An 18,642-nucleotide genomic window follows, 5' to 3' on the forward strand; every position below is an offset into this window, starting at 1 on the left:
AGTTTTATATTCTCTTAAGGAATTTTGCATAGTCAGATATAGTTTATGTATACACTTTACTCTTATTAAGGTCGTTGAATCTTTTACTGAATTTGCTTTTCCAGCAGTAATCAACTTCAGTTGATTGAAGATAACAAAATTCAGGTATTAAATGGAATGGTATTGGAATAAGTTTACCTGATATCAACAGAGCAGTTCTGTTATGGTAGATTGGTATTAATATATGAAATCGGGAAGCAGTAGAATATAGAAACTGTCTACTTGAAATTGCTAGAATAGAAGTGGTGAACCAAATTCACATATTTTAAAGACTAAAGCATCAACAGCCATAAGCAAGCAGCTATGTATATGAGAGTGTAGACACAGTGTGTATTAGTGTATACATACAGTCTACACTAGTGTATACTGGTACATTGTTTAAATCATTTAATCATAGAATGATTAGGTTGGAAGGGGTGCCTGGAGGTCATCTAGTCCAAAAAAGATATGGAGACCACAGGTTTGTCATACAGTGCATAGCTGAGTACGACACTGAAAGAGTGTGCCTTTGGCTTTGCATCTTTGCATCTATCTCTGCTTCCTGATCCCAGAGCACCTTTGTTCAGAGCTGCTGCCATGACTTGTGGTACATACAAAGTCATACAAAGTGAATGGTTCTTAAAATAGAGCTTTCACTTGGATAAGAATTCATTTGACAAATGTCCTTGGTCAGAATCACAGTTATTTAAGATGCAACACAAATTTGCTAAAGGGCTGGTGCTGCTTTCTCATTATGCTGTTGAATTTGCTATCTGTGAAGTTAGTGGTAAAACTTCCATTGATTTTATTGGGAGCAGGATTGGTCATTGTGCAGTGGTACAGAAGATGTACAACTGTTTTCACTTAAGACTAGTGAAGGATGGCAGTTCTTTAATTCATTAGGTTTCAGCAGATTAGAAGAACTGAATTTTGATTAACACAACAATTCCCATGGCTTCAGCTCTGGGCTAATGTGAGTTTGATGGTGGTGTAGTTTCAATGAAAATAGTGCTGTATCCTCCCATTAACAAAAGCAAAACGGTTAGCCAGTACAAAAGATATATGGCAACATCAGAAACTGAATCCTAGTCTTTTGATTGTCATTCCTGTTTTAAACCAAGACCATGCAATTGTTAGCTAATACATTCTTTCCTCTCAATGATAATCACACAATCACTGCTTTCTGCATATAACCAGGCTCACGTTTCTCTTGCCATGAGGTTAAGTGATGTTCTCTTTATTGCAAAATTTCTGCCTCCCTCTGTTGTTACCCTCCCCAGCATGAGACCAAAATACATGTGTGTGCATCAACATATACACAGAAGTAACGTGCTGTGTAGTTACAGCTGTGATTAATCATTCAGTTCACTTAGTTGACCCTTAGGTAATACATGCTTGTGTTGGCCTATTTTCTCTAGAAATACCCTACCCAATCTTTGGTCTGAATGATTGGATTTGTCTTAGTGTCATAATGACTCTTACTTTAACGGTTGCTGTATAAATTCAGATTACCTATACCTAATTAAAATAACTTTATTTTGTTTGAACCTAATACATTTTGGATTTGAAGCATTTAGACAAAAGGTTATATGGCCTTTCAGAAACCCTTTTTTAATGAAATATTTATTGCCAGCTTTTCTGTTCTGATTCCTATCAGCTTATCCACAGTTTTCATTCAAGCCGTTATATTGCCATTGGGAAAATTAAAATAAGAAGGGCAGGCCATAAGTGGTCCACATGACTATGTATAGCATATAGGTACATGAATTGCTTGATATCATTCAGGTTTTATTGTATCTGGTGAGTGCAAATATTCATTCAATAAATCTCTCTTTGCTGCTTTCTTACTCATCCCTGTGGGATCATTCTCCTGTCCATGAATTTTATACTTTCTCCTGCTTACATACCATTACTGCAGAAACACTGTATCAGTATCACTGACCTAAGCAACATAAGTATATTCACCAAAAGGAAGGCAGAAAATGTTAATGTTTCTCCATAATGTTAATAGTTCTCCTTCAGCTTTTCTTCTGGATGAGGAGCAGCACTTATGCTCAGTGCTCTTTAACTTGACAGCTTTCAGCAGTGGTCCTCTGCACCAGAGAACTTCTGGTCAGTGCTGCTTCAGTGTGACCCATGGAGCTGATGAAATCTCACATCCTCTTAGTTTTTCTTCTTAGAGGCCTACCTGACGGAAGATGGAATATAATTTATGGTTGTTTATGATATGCTTAATCCCAAATTTGAGAGGACAATTTAGTGTCATCCACCAGACAGTCAGAACACTGAAATACTTACTACAGTCAATATTGTGGTGTTAAAGTTCTAGCAAGTAGGTGAGAACAAACAATGCAAACCATAGCCAATGCCAGACTTGGACCTGACATTTTTTTGCATGTAGCTTTCCCTTAGAAATCAGTGGGAATTCTCCTTACACAGGTAGTTTCTACACCGAAACTTTTCTCTGGGTTGGACTAAAAGTTCTATATTGCAAAGTAAAAATATTGCATCCATTTTCTACAGTATCATAAAGAGCAGATTTACTGATTCACTGTGTGGTATCAGTATAATGGCTATTGTGAAGGATCTTGGCAAATTACTTTTATCTTATGATCAACATGAGAAGCAATACATTCCGAATCATCTTCAGCGTCGAGGTCATATAGTACAATACAACCTTCTGTGAAGTATATGTGCATGCATATATTTGTGTGTGTTTATCTAAGTACACATTTTTTGTGTTTAGAAAACTGTTAACTACAGTCTATTCTATGCCTTAGGAAGCATATTTCAGTATGGCACACCATGAGTAACAGTAAATTTAGTTCAGTAAAATGCTGGGTAAAACAATGACAGGCCTTATTTTCCTTCCTTTTTATTAAGGACCTTGATCTGAAGAAGTATTATTTATTAGGCATTCATTGGGAAACTGATAGGATAATTTAACTCTTTATTAGCTAGTAAAACTGATAAGCAGTACATAAAAAGATAGACGTTGTCATCAGTGTAAAGACTTTTTAACATTGCCTTCTATGTTATGAACACATACCTTGAAGTTTTGCTTGTCAATAGTTTTGTTTGTTTCTATTTTACAGCTGCTAAGTCTAGCACAGAATGGATTTGTACACTTAAAATATTTTCAGCTTTTCAATATCTTGAGATTAATTCTACATCTGATGCGGACACACATGACATACATCTTCCTTGAGCGTACACTCCTCTATAGAGGTGAAACAATGGGTGTTGTGAGTATGCAGTGATTGAACACTTAGTTGAGTAAATGGAAGACATTGTTCCTGATAAATGTGGCACAGGAAGAAGTATTGTGTATGTCTCTAATCTTGAGCCCTTTACAGATTTGTAAAGGTGTGTGGGATGATAGTAGTCTTTGTTCCCTGCACTGTCTTTGGGCAACCTGGGATATACGTGACTTAAACTTAAAACTTCTTTTGCTGTCACCTTCCTCTGAGTTGTGCAGAAGAGAATCTTATCCCATAAATGGTTATCTTCTTGGAGGACTAGAAATGAGGATATAAAAATCATGGATTTCATCCATGAAAACTTTTAGCTTCAGCATGCACCTGTTTCATAAGTCATTTTGAGCAAAATGGATAAAAATGGAAAATGCAGCAGTGAAGCTGGCCCAGATAGAAAATCACTCCTCCAAGTCTGTAGAACAGCTGAGAATAATAGCCAGCATACTCATGCTTCTCTGTCACACTTGCGTAAAGCACTGTTCCCAGACAAACCTTTAAAATGAAAGCCATCGCACAAGTTCATCGGTTAAGGAGCCTGTCAAGTTCACTTCCTCTAGTTGGTGCTCACATTTGGTATTAGTCTAACAAAGAGGATATATTTATTTAACATACTACATCTGTATTTTTTAACTTTTAAGACAGTGTAACTGTCTAAAACCCTTGTGATGTAAATGCAATAGTAGGGTTTGTGTGCTAAATCTAGCCATGTGCTCAGCACAGCACCTAAACGAGGGACTTCATTGCTCCATGCAGTAAACATGGAGATGCAGATACTGCTGAGGAACGCTGTCCTTGTGGGCTCAGTAATGAAACTCTGAGGGTTAAGCAACAAGAAACAGCAAACACATCAGACACATGCTATTCTGTTCTGGTTCTTATGATGTGCTTGATTTGAGAATTCATCCTAGCACCCAGATTAATCAAACCTATGCACCAAAAACTTCCTTTACAGTCACTGCAGAGAGAGAGGCACTTCAAGAGGTGCAAATTCTGCCTATTGAAGCTTTGGGCCTGAGGATCCTTTGCCTGCTCAAGATTCTCAGCATCAAACCCTGATTTGGGTTTTTCCATAATACTTGTAATTAATGTCATATATTATTCAGCGGGATTATTTCTTCTCAGGTGTAGTAAGACATTAAAAATTTTTTTCCTTCTTGGATATGGGTACTATGCTACTTCAGTGTCTCCATTTTTCAGTGTTTTCTTTTACAGTGTTACTAAGATAAGTTTATATTTCCCTGTTGGTTATGTGTGAGCTGTTGTGCCTATATGTTCTCAGTAAGTGCAGTACCACAGAGTACAAAGTCCTGAGAGACTATATTTTGTATGGAGACTGTTTATGGACTCTTTCCATGAAAAAGATGACAAAAGAATGACACTAGCTACTAGAACACTTTCTCTGTTATCTAGTTCAGGGAAATCTACCATCTAGATTACCCAACTGCATCACAGTGCCATCAGTAGAAAGAAAACGGATTGTGTCATAGGCTTTTGCAAAAAAGGAAGAGTAGTGTTACAGGCAGTAGTCAAAATAAACAGGCTTATTTTAAAGAAATTATTTAGTACAGTGGATGATTTGGCGTGATCACTTTTGTCCTACAAAAATGACAGAACATTTCCATAATTTGATTTTTTTATTCATTCATAGGTATGAGTTAGCATATGGCATGTTAACAAGGCTGGATATTGTTAGGTAGCAGTTGTTTTCAGTTGCATACTTTGGCCTCCAGGTTTTCAAACCTGCCACAGGCACGGAGTAATGACACAGTTCTTGTTGCATATAACCTACTTCCTGGTGGATGGTAATTAGAAGTTTGGGGTTATTATTCCTGCAGTTTAAGGACTAAGACATATTGACAAGATCTAACAAAACAAAATTTCAGCATATTGATTCTCCTTTCCCACATGACCCCTACTGGACCAAATTTTACCCCAAATCTGCAGTTGAACCCAGGATCTTGCAGTGCAGATCTTGATACCAGTAGGAAGGGCACTTGTGTGATGACTTTTGGAAGTCTGTGTTACATATGTAAACAGTTTTCAAGTCATTCTAGAATAACAGTCAAGTCGTTCCAGAATAACAAATAGTTTGTAAAAAGGAAAACCGGAGAAGTAAAAACACTGTTTACCTGTGATGCTACATTATATCTACTTCTGATATATGGCTTTATCTGCATGTTCCTTCAAACTGATTTCATGCTCCCTGCAGTGACATATTTTGCTAACACAACAGACTTGTTCCTTCCCGACATACAGCTTCTGGCTCCAGCAAATGTCAGTAGCTTTTTAGACAAACCTGTGCTTTTTATTCCTGTCTTTCTCAAGAGAAACATCAGCATCCCTCCAATAACCTTTTTCCCCCTGTGGCTATTCTGTTTGTTTTATAAACAGACTAGGTTTATTTTACATGCAGAGGCTGGTAAAGACATGGAAGGGTGTTTTTCGTCTTTCTTTTTCCACTTTTAACAGTTTTAAATATTTTTAGCAAAGTAATAGAGTGACAGCCACTTCCCAAGTTATGTAAATAAGCATAGCTTTGTTTAATCCTGAATTCGTGCAGTTATTTCCTTTTTGTAACCAATAGAGGCCTCCGGAAGCAATTAACTAAACCTGCGTGAGGAGAAGTGGACAGAAGGCCCTTAGAACTGCAGGTCCTCCTTGGAGGAGCTCTGTGTAGCTGAGATTTGCAGTTCACACTCTTACACGGTGGCAGAACTTACTTAAAGAGAAAGGGCTTAAGCGCCTTGTCATTTCTGCTTCATTTTGGTAACATCAGTTATATGTTTTCCTTATTTGTAACGTCTGCTTTTAGGTGACTATCCAAAAAGAAACGTGGAAACTTGATACAAACCCCAGAAATTACTAGGCTAAGGGGGGTGTTTGTATAATATTAATGAAATCAACATTAGTGGGATTCATTTCATTGATTTTTGTTGAATATACATTAAAGACATTTCTCAAAGACAGAAGCTGTGATCTCTGTCACTGAAATGAGGGGTGCAAGGGTCACTGGCTCTCCTGGTGCTGCAGCTTGATGGGTGTTCGGTCTCCATGCTGGGATCAGTGAGATCCTTCCCAGGTGTCCTGGTTTCAGCTGGAATAGAGTTAATTTTCTTCCTAGTAGCAGGCATAGCGCTGTGTTTTGGGTTTAGTAGGAGAAGAATGTTGATAACACGCTCATGTTTTTAGTTGTTGCTGAGTACTGCTTATGCTAGTCAAGGACTTTTCAGCTTCCCATGCTCTGCCAGGTGCACAAGAAAATGGGAGGGGGCATAGCCAGGACAGTTGATCCAAACTGACCAAAGGGCTATTCCATACCATATGGCATCATGCTCAGTATAGAAACTGGGGGGGGTTGGCCGGGGAGCAGCGATCGCTGCTCGGGAACTGTCTGGGTATCGGTCGTCGGGTGGTGAGCAATTGTATTGTGCATCACTTGCTTTGTATATTATTATTACTATTATTATTATATTGTTATTATTATTATTTTACTTTACTTTATTTCAATTATTAAACTGTTCTTATCTGAACCCAGGAGTGTTTCCCACTCTTACTCCTCCGATTCTCTCCCCCATCCCACCGGGGCAGGGGGAGTGAGCGAGCGGCTGCGTGGTGCTTGGTTGCTGGCTGGGGCCACACCACGACACCAGGACACCTGGCAGGGCAGGGTCTGGCAGCCAGGAGTCACCGGGGCAGCCCCAGAGCCAGGCTCCAGTCACACCGCTCTGGGGACAGGGACAGGCCGAGGCCAGGCCAGGCCGTGGGCTCCCAGGTGGGCCTGACACGGCGGGGCCGTGGCCAGGCAGGGCTAGGCTGGGGGAGCTGGAGGCCGGCCCTGCTGCAGCATCGCCGGGGTGGGGGCTGACGGCTCGGGGGGGCCTGGAATGGGGGCCTGGGCCACGGGCAGGGTGTGCTGGGCAGCGACAGTGAGGCCCAGTGTAGCCCTCACAGCCCTGACATAAATTTCTCTCTCAATACGGTACTTCAGCTGTGATCTTTTTCTTTTTTGTAAAGTGCAACATATCACATGTGTTGGCTTTGACCTGAGACTGTATAGGAATTTGAGAAATCACATTGCCATGTCCTAAAACCACGGGATCAGTATGAATCTCTTTTTAAAGCAGTGTACCAAATAGTAAAAAGTATTTAGAACTGGGTTCATATATATGAATGCCTTGCTTCCGTATTTATTTATACATCTTTGCCTTGATTTTTCAAGTCTTTTCTGGTCTGGAATTCCCCTTTGTACCAATGCTGTTTGAGAATTGCCTTCAGAAACTTAAATCTTGAAGTTTATTTATACTGAACTTTGGTTTTACATTTGTTTGTCTTTCTGTTATGTTTTTAGTAGTAAGTTATAGGGGGAAATGGTTCATAATTATACAACAAAATATTAAGCAATTACATACAACAGCAGTATCAGGTGTAATCAGTTAGGGCATTAGTCTTATCTGGGAAAAAAAGAAATCTCAAAATGGGTCCTGAATGTATCTTGAATCCCCACAGACTCTATTTTCTTTCCTGTGCAACTATTTAGAAGAGTAGGATCTATCTTAATTAAAATTTACTGCTTATATCAGAATGGAAGGGCTGAAAGCTATTCTCCTATCCTCCTAATGTCTGTGCTGTTTATGTGCTTGAGATGGCTAAGTGGTAGTCTGAAAATTGCAATAAGATTAGTAATTACTAAGGGGACATAATGTACTGTTTCGTTGCAGTGGAACTCTGAAAATACTTAATCTGACTCTTAAAAGGAGAAGGCATTCATCGTATTTTTCTCTTGTTATTCGTAAGTTTTACTTAATTGCGTTCTACAGTAAGTTTTCCTTTATAAAATGAGCACTAAAACCACTTCTTTTAGGACAAAATCTCTTCTTTTATACCACTAAAATCCAGAATAACTCCTTTTAAGATTGGAAAGCTATAGAGGTCACATGGTAAGGTTGATTCCAGCCAAACATAGCTCTGAACCTGTAACAACGTAAATTATGGGAAGTTTTGAAAAATTTGGTCTGCTGCTTTTTAGTTTACTGGGCACCTATGAGTTACACCAGTAAATTAGGATTATCCAAATTAGTTAATTTTTGTTTCAGACAGTGGCATCGTCCTGTCTCCTTCTACTGACAGCATAATCATACCGTCAAGAAAAACTGGCAAAGACTATTTTAAACAGGTTGTCTAATTCTACTAGCATGTCGAATTGCTTTGTGTAGTCTGTTACTTAAACAGCCACGTTTGTTTCAGTAGAAAGCTACAAGATCCTCAAGGTATATGAAGAATCTTGGAAACAAATGCTTTCAATGTCAGTGACTTTAGAAAAGAGAAATCGTGTATTTCCAAGAATATGTTCTATTGAAAACTTGAAATGCCCTTGTATCTCATGAATTAAGATTGAAACGATGTTCTTATTTGGTAGTTATTCTGAAATTGTGCTGATTCATTTGAACAGTTTTTTTCCCATACTGGGTTACAGAAGCTGAGCCAATTCTGGTCTGTTACTCTAGATTAAATATGTTTTTTTCAGAAACCTTGTTGGAGTTGCTCTTTCTTATTTTATACTAGTTGGATTTCCACAAATTTTGCTATTGTAGCTTAAAAGTAAATGTGGTTCTTTGGGGCAAACAATTCTTTGCCATAATCTCTCTCATTCCGAACTAAAATTGAAAAAGGTAATAGAACTATCTGAAATTGGATGGTGTTCAGTGTAAGAGATCTTCTTTCAGGACATTTTCTTTGAGGAAGGGTATATAACATAAAAAATTTCAAATTCCACTTAAATATATGTTTTTTATTTTTTAGTTGAAATATGTTTAAATATTTGTTATTCAAGTTAACGTCAAACTGCAAATCATAAGCGACACTAAGTACTTAAGTTCCCCCTTATTTCAGTAGGAATTGTTGATACTCAGCTCTTCTCAGGAGATGGCATGGCTCTGTTGTCAGAAAGACTTCAATATTATAATAGAAAACTACTGAATGTATTCCTATGATCTGATTTTGAAACAACTCCTGCATTGTGTTCACTGACAAAAGAGTATCTGAATCTAGCCAAGATTTTTAATACTGTCTAACTTTATGCATTTTGAACTAAAAGAGCTTGTGTTGCTAGGCATCAAATTGGTGATGCATGGAAAAATTGTTCAGTGAAACTATAATATAAGCCTGCGTGTACAATTCAGAAGTAGATTTTCTAGATGAGCATGAAATCTAAAACCCTGGAAAGACCTGTATATTTAGATCAAGTTTTATCTTCACTGTACCCACAGAAACCATGAGTTCATAATCTGATTTTATATTTTTAAATGAATTTGACGGAAAGTCCTCAGCTTTTCAGCATGCATAAACTAAGAATTCATATTATCTATAACTTGCATGCTGTAATCAGTGTGGATTAGGCAGATTTTGTTTTCTATTGGAGAAAAGAAATATTTTCCTCTACAGAAAATTAAAATATTATTGCAAGTATCCTTCATGTAATATGAAAATATTTACTATTTGAGGGGTTTACCTATGACAGACAACACAGATCCTTCAAAAGCTTTATTCTTTCAGCAATGGCATAGAGTTGACAGAGGGCTTTTAGTAAGACACATAAAAAAATGCCATTTACTTTTAACTTTTCAATAACAAATTCTTTTCTTTCAAGAATACAAGTACTAAAGAACTTTTAAAAAACATAATAGTTTTATCTTGAGATATTTCCTGCACCATTTGCTAAATATATGTACCTAAGCTCACTGATTCCTACAGACTTCTATAAACGTCACAGAGAGCAGTTTCAGAACTGATCATGATGGAACTTCATTCAGAAAAAAGCAAAATAGGTGCAGAGTACTGCAATTATTTATAAACAATTCCGTGGGTGCAATCTAGGAGCCAAAAGCCTAATCTTGTTGCATTTGGAATTTTAATGGTTTGGGGTTTTTTTTGGTTTTGGTTTAGTCTGACTTACATTTTTAGTGCAGAATCCTGCAGTTTTCCTTTTTCCTGAAAAAATTCCATATAGAAGCATGTGTAGTTGTGATGGGAGAGAGAGGGGGACATATCAATTGGCATCTTAAGAATGCAGTACAATGTTATAGAAGAGCATTAAAGCACCTGAAACTTTTCTCCGTTTAGTAGCCAGATGGTAACAACACAAAATCAATTAACTTCCAGTGAGGTCTTAATTACTAAAATAAATGAATAAAACAAATATTTATAAAATATAAAATATTCATATATGTAAAATAAATATTAAAACAGTAACAGCAACCAGGAAATACCCACCCATTTACTTGGAAAACTGGATCATGGTAACTCTGAAACAATCTTTATGCTTGGTCCATAAAATAATAAAAAATAACATTTTTTTTCTTGGAAGAAAAACTTTCAGACAAGACTAGAATGAATCAGAGTTTTCTGATGATTCTTGCCTTTTTTATTTCCCCAAGACTATTTCATTCAGCTTAGAAGGTGGTGAATTGCTTTGTGTACTGCAAGTATATAAATACGATCTACTGCAAGTATATAAATACGATCTACTGAAAATATGGAGTCTTTATGACTGTTCCATAGACTGTGGCTCTCAATATCTCAGCTGGAAAAGCTCCAGTAAGCCTCCACCCGTTTCTGCCTTGAGATTTCTTTGTGCTTAGGAGTGAAGTGGAGACTGTTCAGAGGCTCACAGACAAATGGCCTTTTTTCATTAATATCTTTGACAGAGGTCACTATGTCAACTTCCCTGAAAATGAAGGATATCCTCATTCGTGAAACTTGGTACTTACAAGAAGTGTATTCCTTTTGTTCCACCATTTTGTACCTTACATTTCTAGATTAAATTGTTAAAAAGCAAAAGTAGCATACGTGTCATCCAAGTAAGGTACTCCTGTAGACTTGCCCGCTACTTAATGAGAGACAGAGAGGACATGCTTTACAACAGGATGACCCTTTCCCTGGAGATGGGCCTCCATAACCTTAACTAATACTTTTCATGCTTTATAGCCATCTAAAGCCACATAACAGTGGATGTACACTATATTGCAGTGCTCAATACACTCACAATCTTTGTGCCCTGTGACAAAATGACCAGGAAATATTTATGTCATATATGTGGGAAGAGCTTTTGCAGCTCTACAATAACTTTTAATCTTCTTATGCTGTAGAAACAAGAATGGCAACAGAGAAATGATCTTTTAAAAAAAAAGTCTATGAAATGTTCCAAAAATCTTTCCAATTTTCCCTTATTTTTAATAGCTGCACAAAATTCCTTGAAAGGCAGTGTGACATTAGCTTTGTACAGCAATTGCTCTCATTTAGGTATCCTAGTTTTTGAAGTTCATAAAAAAAATAAGGTGACTATGGCTGGAAGAAATTATCATCTCTAAACAAAATAAACAGCTGAAAACAGTCATTAAAAAAAAAATAGCCCAGCTGGCTCAAAATGAACCTATGCAGAACTAAAACTGGACAGGTCCAGAAGCAGAAAAGATTATCTATAGGCATTGTTATCAATAGCCACTGCTTCCATTCCCTGGAAAGCTTTTTGCTTTTACAAATTATCTTGACATAAAAGTTCATTGCTCCTTTTCTCTGAGTATAGTCCCTCACTGTGTTGTAAAACTGGTTCCTTTCCTCTGAAATGTTTTTTTATATAATGATCCACTTAGATTATATGATTTACTATATCTTTTAATGAAAGTAGCAACAGTATGAAGACTTACAGATAGTGGAGAATATGGCAACCCATACTCTCAGGAACACTTACACATATCATATTTATGCTTCCTTTTTTTCTTTGGTTTCCATTCAATTTCTGTTCTCAATGCAGGACCGTAATCTTCATGTTCAAATGCCTAAGGGGTCAAGATCTAAATACACCTCTGATTATGTCTTTTTTACATGATCTACTAAGACAGCTGTATTCCTTGGGAGCAATACATCTCCTGCAACCCAGAACAAAGTATTTTAGCAGTAGGGGAAAAAAGTATGCTTTTTTGGGGGGTTCAAGGTGTTTCAGTGTAGCTGGGTTTCCCTTGTCCCTATCTGGAAAATCACGTACCACTATCTTTCTTACAAACCCTTTGCTTTCTAACCCAAGATTTTGGAGGAAACAAGGAATGAACAAGCACATAATAGATAAAAATCCTCTCATCAGTATATTTATCCTAAGATGTTTTTAGTAACAGAGTGGGTGGAAAATAGTAGAAACCCAGGACTGACCATAGCTCGTAAGTCTACTTGCCAGCAGCCATTAAACACTACGGTGATAGTGTTCACTATAGTGAATATCGTATCTGTATTTATAAATGCCTAATGTATATTACGTACATATATGTCATATATTTGCATGAATTTGTAGAGTACCTTGTTCCATATTCATCTTTGAGGTCCTCAGTTTTACCGTGTTGTAATTCACTGCAGTGTAGGAGTCACAGCAACATATAATTTAGGTGGCTTAGCAGTGAACCAGTCACAATGCCGTTGACAGCCTACAATGTTTTGTTATTCTGACAGTTTCAAAACAGTATCCACACAATAGGAAGCATTGTAAGCTGGTTCTGAGAGGAATATACCAGGTAAACTTGTATTTCAATGGAAAAAATGCAGTATACAGAAATATCATTACACTTTTAGACAAATTAAATGCCATTCATATATGTTTCAGGTTTTTTTCTGTGGTTTTTTGTTTGTTTGTTTGTTTGTTTATTTTTTATGTTAATATAAATTTAAAATTGCTCCCTTTGTGTCATTGGTTTTTTTCAATATTTCAACAGCATAAAAATAATTTATTGTTAATATTATTTAAACTCCACAGCTTTTTTTATAGATACAATATTGCATTTGCTCCAATCTTATTTGTTTATGAAAACAAAGTATAGTAAGCTTGTGATTTTCAGGTATATTTTTCCACATATTCATTCAAAAGTTTGTAATTGATTGCCTACAAAGACAAAATCCAATAGAAATTATATTTACTACTGTACCATAAAATCCAGAAATTATATGTAATACCAAGTCATAGCTTGGATTTTTTAGTCTTACCACGCATCGAAATTAAATAATGTATCTTTTTTGCTTGTAACAGGTAGTATTTTGGTATCCTAGTAGCCTACTATTGGTTGTACCAGAGGAAGTGCATCATTTTAAATGTATAACATTTATTTCAGACTACTATTCTTCATAAAATAATTTTTTGCAATTTTTTTGTTTGGCCTCTCATAGCATGGTCCAAATTCAGAATTAGGTGGTGTGGATTTCCTTAGTATTCAGGAAAAGTTACATATATTGGAGATGGCAATAAAAAAACAAACAATGTTACTGAGCTAACAGGGAAGTGTCATTTTACTATCATTTGCAGAATGGCTACGTAGTAAATTTAGCAAAAGAAAAAAGACCAGCTACTTCAAATGTAAGTCAGGTAGAGAATGAGTTAGCGTTCAGTTTAGATGAAGCAAGAGCCAAAGGACTGACAATCTGGTCACACATGGGCATACTTTGAAAAACTTTCTTTCAAAAATAACACACAAAGCAGTCAAGACTTCATTATATTCATGGACGTGTGGGGAAGTTTTTTGTTTTCCACATACTTATAATTTCTTTTCTGAAAGTACGTAAAGAGCACGCCATTTAAATTTCATTGCATTAAAGCAGGTTGTTCCTTTACTTAGCTGACATAAGTAAAAGTAACCTGTGTGTCCTCAGCTCTTTGGCTTTTATGGAACAATAATCATTTTCTGACAGAACCAGTTTGCAGGTTTTTCATATGTCCACCACAAAGAAAAATTGTATGTCATCTCAGTTTTATTATATCCATCAGGTGGCTGCCCATTTGTTGTGGAGTGTCTGCTGTGACATAGGGCCGTGACTCTATTCGGCTGTAATAGATTGCCTGGAGTGCATTCAGTGACTCTGGTACCTGTTGCTGGTTCTTTTTCCAGGTCAACTGGCTGCAGGTACATGTGAGATTGTTACTTTGGACAGAGATAGCAGTCAGCCCCGAAGGACTATAGCCCGACAAACAGCTCGCTGTGCATGTAAAAAAGGACAGATTGCCGGTACAACAAGAGCAAGGCCAGCCTGTGTTGATGGTAAGAAGCAAAGATCTATTCAATCAGTTTCTGCCAATACAAGAGTGGGGTAAACTGGTAGTGTCTCATAAGAAAATAAAAGCTCTATAGAAGAAATTTTCATGTGTCCCAACTAGCAATGGCAATACCATTGAAATTCCTCAAAAGGGTATTACTGACTAATAGTATAGATGTTTCAGTTACAATTTTTTAACTGGAATTTTCACTTTTGTTTTAGCTTGATATGCAGTTGAATGTTAAGGGCATGGTGCTGTTATATTTTGCATGTGATGACAGTATCAGCAGTGAAATGGCATTCTTTTTTCCCCTACTTTTTATTCCTTATAACATTAAAAAAAAAAACCACTGCAAAAGAGCCTTAAAGGTTTTAGGCTACTGGGAAGTTAATGTTACTGCTCCTGTGTGAGAGTTAATGTTGTTGAAGAAAACACTGACACTGTAGTTGCAATATAGTATCTAAATATACCTCACATGTCCAGCATTCCTTCTTTCCTTAAAATGGTGATTCTGTATGATTCACTGCAGATGCAGTGATAACATGCAGCTGGAAAACTGCTGACATACAGGGAGGTATGAAAAAGTTTCACTTTGAAATCATTTTCTGAGACAAATGAATTTCTGTGTTACAGCTAAATAAGACATTAACAATGGAACAATCTTCAAGACAGGTCTGCCAGTGCAAGGCTATTAGCAAGCATTCACATTAAAAATAAAATTAAATATAAAATAATATTGAAAATAGTTGATGCAAAATGGTATGTTTTGATCTAGACTCAGTTAACAAAAGTAAAAAGAAGATGCTTATGTATAGAACTTTAATAAATTCAGATTGCCTTTGAATACTGACTGGTTTGAGTCCTCAAATAAAAATGTTGCTGAGACCACCCTACTGTTGCCTCAGATTTTGGTCTTACCAGTGGTTATCAAAGAAGACAGCTCAAAGGAGATTTCAGAGCCTACCCACAAAGCTAAATATAGAACATCACGCACATTCTATTTTTTGCATTTTCCTTTCACTGTTTTTGGTACTCTGTAAGACAGTTTCTCAGCTGTCTCTTTCGTAAGGTGATACTATATCAAGTAATTCTCTTCTTTCCTGTTTCATTGTAAGATCATAAGACTTAATTGCTTAAGAAAAGAATGATTTTATTGTGTCATTTATAGTTGTAATTTTAGCAAAAATACTTCTTAGCAATTCAAAAATTCAACATATGTTTCCCATTTCAAAACACCAAAGTTCTAAGGGAAAATACAAGTTTTGCATCATCTGGTGGGAACTAAACACAATTTTTCCTCAGTCAGTTATGGCCTATGGTGAGATTCATTTGCTGTAACTTGGGTATCCAAAGTTAGTTGTCTAACCTAGTAACTCCAGTTTTTCTTTATACCAAATGGAGAGCGAATGACACCTTCTCAGAGTAATTTATCTGATCCTGACTGCCTAAGATAAATCAGATGTAGCACCCTCTGCTACTCACTGTTTCTCTGCCTTGCCTTAAGAGACCTGTAGTGATGAGACTTTAGGTAGCTAGAATGTACGTGTCAGTAAGAAGACATGACTACACCTCATCCTCCAATTGCTATATTAGCTTAGTTTCCAAGTATGGAAGGTTTCAGGTAATTTAATTTTTTTTTTTTTTTTTTTATTTTATTGGGAACTGAGGAAGAAGGGCTATTTCAAATTCTGCTTTTGCTTTCAATGTACTTGATCATCATTATATGAAAACAGAGAACTGGATGACAGGCTCTATGGTTAGGTATTGTGTAATAAGAGAGGGTTCTTCATGTAATGCTCTGCATTTGAAAAATAAGTGGGAAGTTCATCAATTGAAAAATAGAGCTTCCCATTAACTTCTGTGTCCAAGTATTATCATTCCTTTTTTTAAAGCTTTTTTGCATAGTTCTAATACGATCTAATAACACAGTTCTTTTATTATTCTGTGAAATGTTTATAGTTAGGATGTTGAGCCATTTGCTAAGGATGATAACTGCAAGACATGTAGGATGTGCTACTTTGCTTTCCTGGACACTGTTAGGGATGTTTTGTAATCAAAGCTCAAAAAGGTTAATGATACCTAGAACTGTATATCGAGTTCACAAATTAAAAAGAAGGCACAAGCCAAATCTTTGATCTGTAGCTTTTTTCATGAATGAAGTTAAAAAAATAGTTTTATATACCATAAACATAATTATATCGGAAAGAATAAATGAGCACTTTATCTTGTCTGTAATCTTCTACTTGCAGATAAAGCTGGCAGGTAGATTTGCCATTGACTAACAAGTATCCATCTGTGAATTTACCAGGTTCATAGTTTAAAGAATATACACTGAATTTTTCTGTACTGTTCATATTCATTTCTAGAATAAAGTGTTTCAAACACAGCTTCTAAATGCTTTCTTCTGGACAGAACATGAAATGTACATAAAACTAGGTCTGAGTAAAGCTAATTTTGTCTCTGATATTAAGTCACATACTGCTGGTTTAGGAATGCAACAACCAAACAAGATTTTTTTTTTTTTTTACTATAAAGAAGGGTATTTTCACCTATGGAAATCTTCTGTCTAGCAGACATTCCATTCACTTTTTTCTTATAAATCCCATTTTTCAAAAAAACAAATAAATCCTTCTCTGAGCTTTCTTAAGTAGGCTATAGAGTGTGCTTTTGCAAATTTTCTTTATTTATATTATAGTTGATGTTAAGAATGTAATTGCTATTTGAGTTTTCGTGTCTGCATCAAAAAGAAAAAAATCTCATTGGGCAGTGGTTTTTTTCATGCCAGTTTGCTTTCCAAAGATTTGGTTCTTTTAGTTTTATTCTTTATATAATCTTGATTTTAATGAGATTATTTTTGAAATAAAGGTAGCAGAATTAGACCTTAGACTTTTAATAATTAATGCAAAGTCATTTGTGAAGGAAGCAGGCATAGTAAGCGTGACCTGCTAACCTATTACCAAGAAAACATTAGCTAACCATTGTGTTACAGCTTCTGGCAAGAGAGTGTTTTGAAGATTCAGTACCAAAGCTGGTAATTTTTACAACTTTAAAATGCATCATGTTATACCTGGCTACCATTTGTTCATTGTTTAATGGAGAGAAGTGCCTTAGAATATATTGTTATGCTGTATATTTCCTGGAGCTGAAATGCAAGTGTCAATTATTGCAGCAAAAAGAGTAATTTAAGGGCTCTTAAACCTCACAAGCATTGTCCGAGATTGCACTTGTCAATGTAGCTCATAGAGTAAATCCTGAGTTAATTATCAGAATCCACTCCGATTTCCACTGCTACATCAGCTGAGGTCTTTTCCTAAAAAATGAAAGACAGTAGATGTCAGATAGGTAAAACTGGAATTCTTAAAAGTGAAAATGCAGTGTTTAGGGCTTGATTTGAGCAGAGCATGAAGAACAGAGATTTTCTTGAAATGTTTCTCTATGATGGAGAGTGCTGATTTACTCTTTATTTTTTTCTAGCAGTCTGTAAGTATGGCAGATTGCTAATGCCATCTGAAAAAATGGCATCAATATTCACCCTGATTTCAAGCTTGATTTAGTGTTGATTGCTTCATTCCTAGACCCACAGAGTCATAATGTATATTTGGTATGTTTGGTTGTGATGTAATTTTTATTCATGAATGTAGGTTTTGTGATATTATGACAGTAGTTTGCCTGCACTTTTAGTTATATTATTATTATTTACAACTAGCATTCCCTAGTTCCTTTTTTGAGATCAAATTCCATAACAATGACCTCAGTTGCATTACTTTGATAAGATATTATATTTCAACATAGCATCTGGTTTATCACCAGAGTAATTTCCCTGTGTGTCAGTCAAGCTTCATCAGTTTTTTAAGCTGGACCCTGTGAGAGACTGGAAGATAGCAATTATGCTCTATTTTTGTCCAGTACCTTTGCTAATTTAAACTTGTTTTAAAGCAAGTGACAAACAGTCTTTGATAACAGTGTGTGTACGTATGCGCCCATGGTTTGTGTTCTTTCACAAGAATTGTAACTCTCTGAAAATAAAATTTGTTATGCCAAAGCATTTCATAGAACACAAGTATATTAACCTGAGAAGAGTGGGATGAACATGTAAATGTTCAATGGATTCCTGTACTTATGTCCAATATATATTTATAGCTAAAAAATAAACAGCAATTTTCTCCAGGAAATAGAAACAGTTGATGAGAGGAAAAGTGGTATGAGATAACTGGTTTAATTGCTTGAGAAAATTAGGATGGCAATCTTTAATTTGCTTACCTGAATTCTGTGATTAGAAGATCCTCATGCTCTGGATTTGAG

At 36.1% G+C, this 18,642-nt stretch overlaps 1 protein-coding gene across 1 annotated transcript in view; it reads left to right on the forward strand.

The window, feature by feature from the left end:
• Window positions 1–18,642, forward strand: part of TAFA5 (TAFA chemokine like family member 5) — a 363,876-nt gene that overhangs the window by 231,658 nt on the left and 113,576 nt on the right. The window contains exon 3 of the mRNA XM_075727778.1: window positions 14,195–14,344. Coding sequence (XP_075583893.1) covers window positions 14,195–14,344 — 150 coding nt within the window. The remainder of the gene's footprint in view (window positions 1–14,194; window positions 14,345–18,642) is intronic.

This window comes from Pelecanus crispus, chromosome 1, assembly GCF_030463565.1.
Source record: "Pelecanus crispus isolate bPelCri1 chromosome 1, bPelCri1.pri, whole genome shotgun sequence".
Taxonomy (NCBI): domain Eukaryota; kingdom Metazoa; phylum Chordata; class Aves; order Pelecaniformes; family Pelecanidae; genus Pelecanus; species Pelecanus crispus.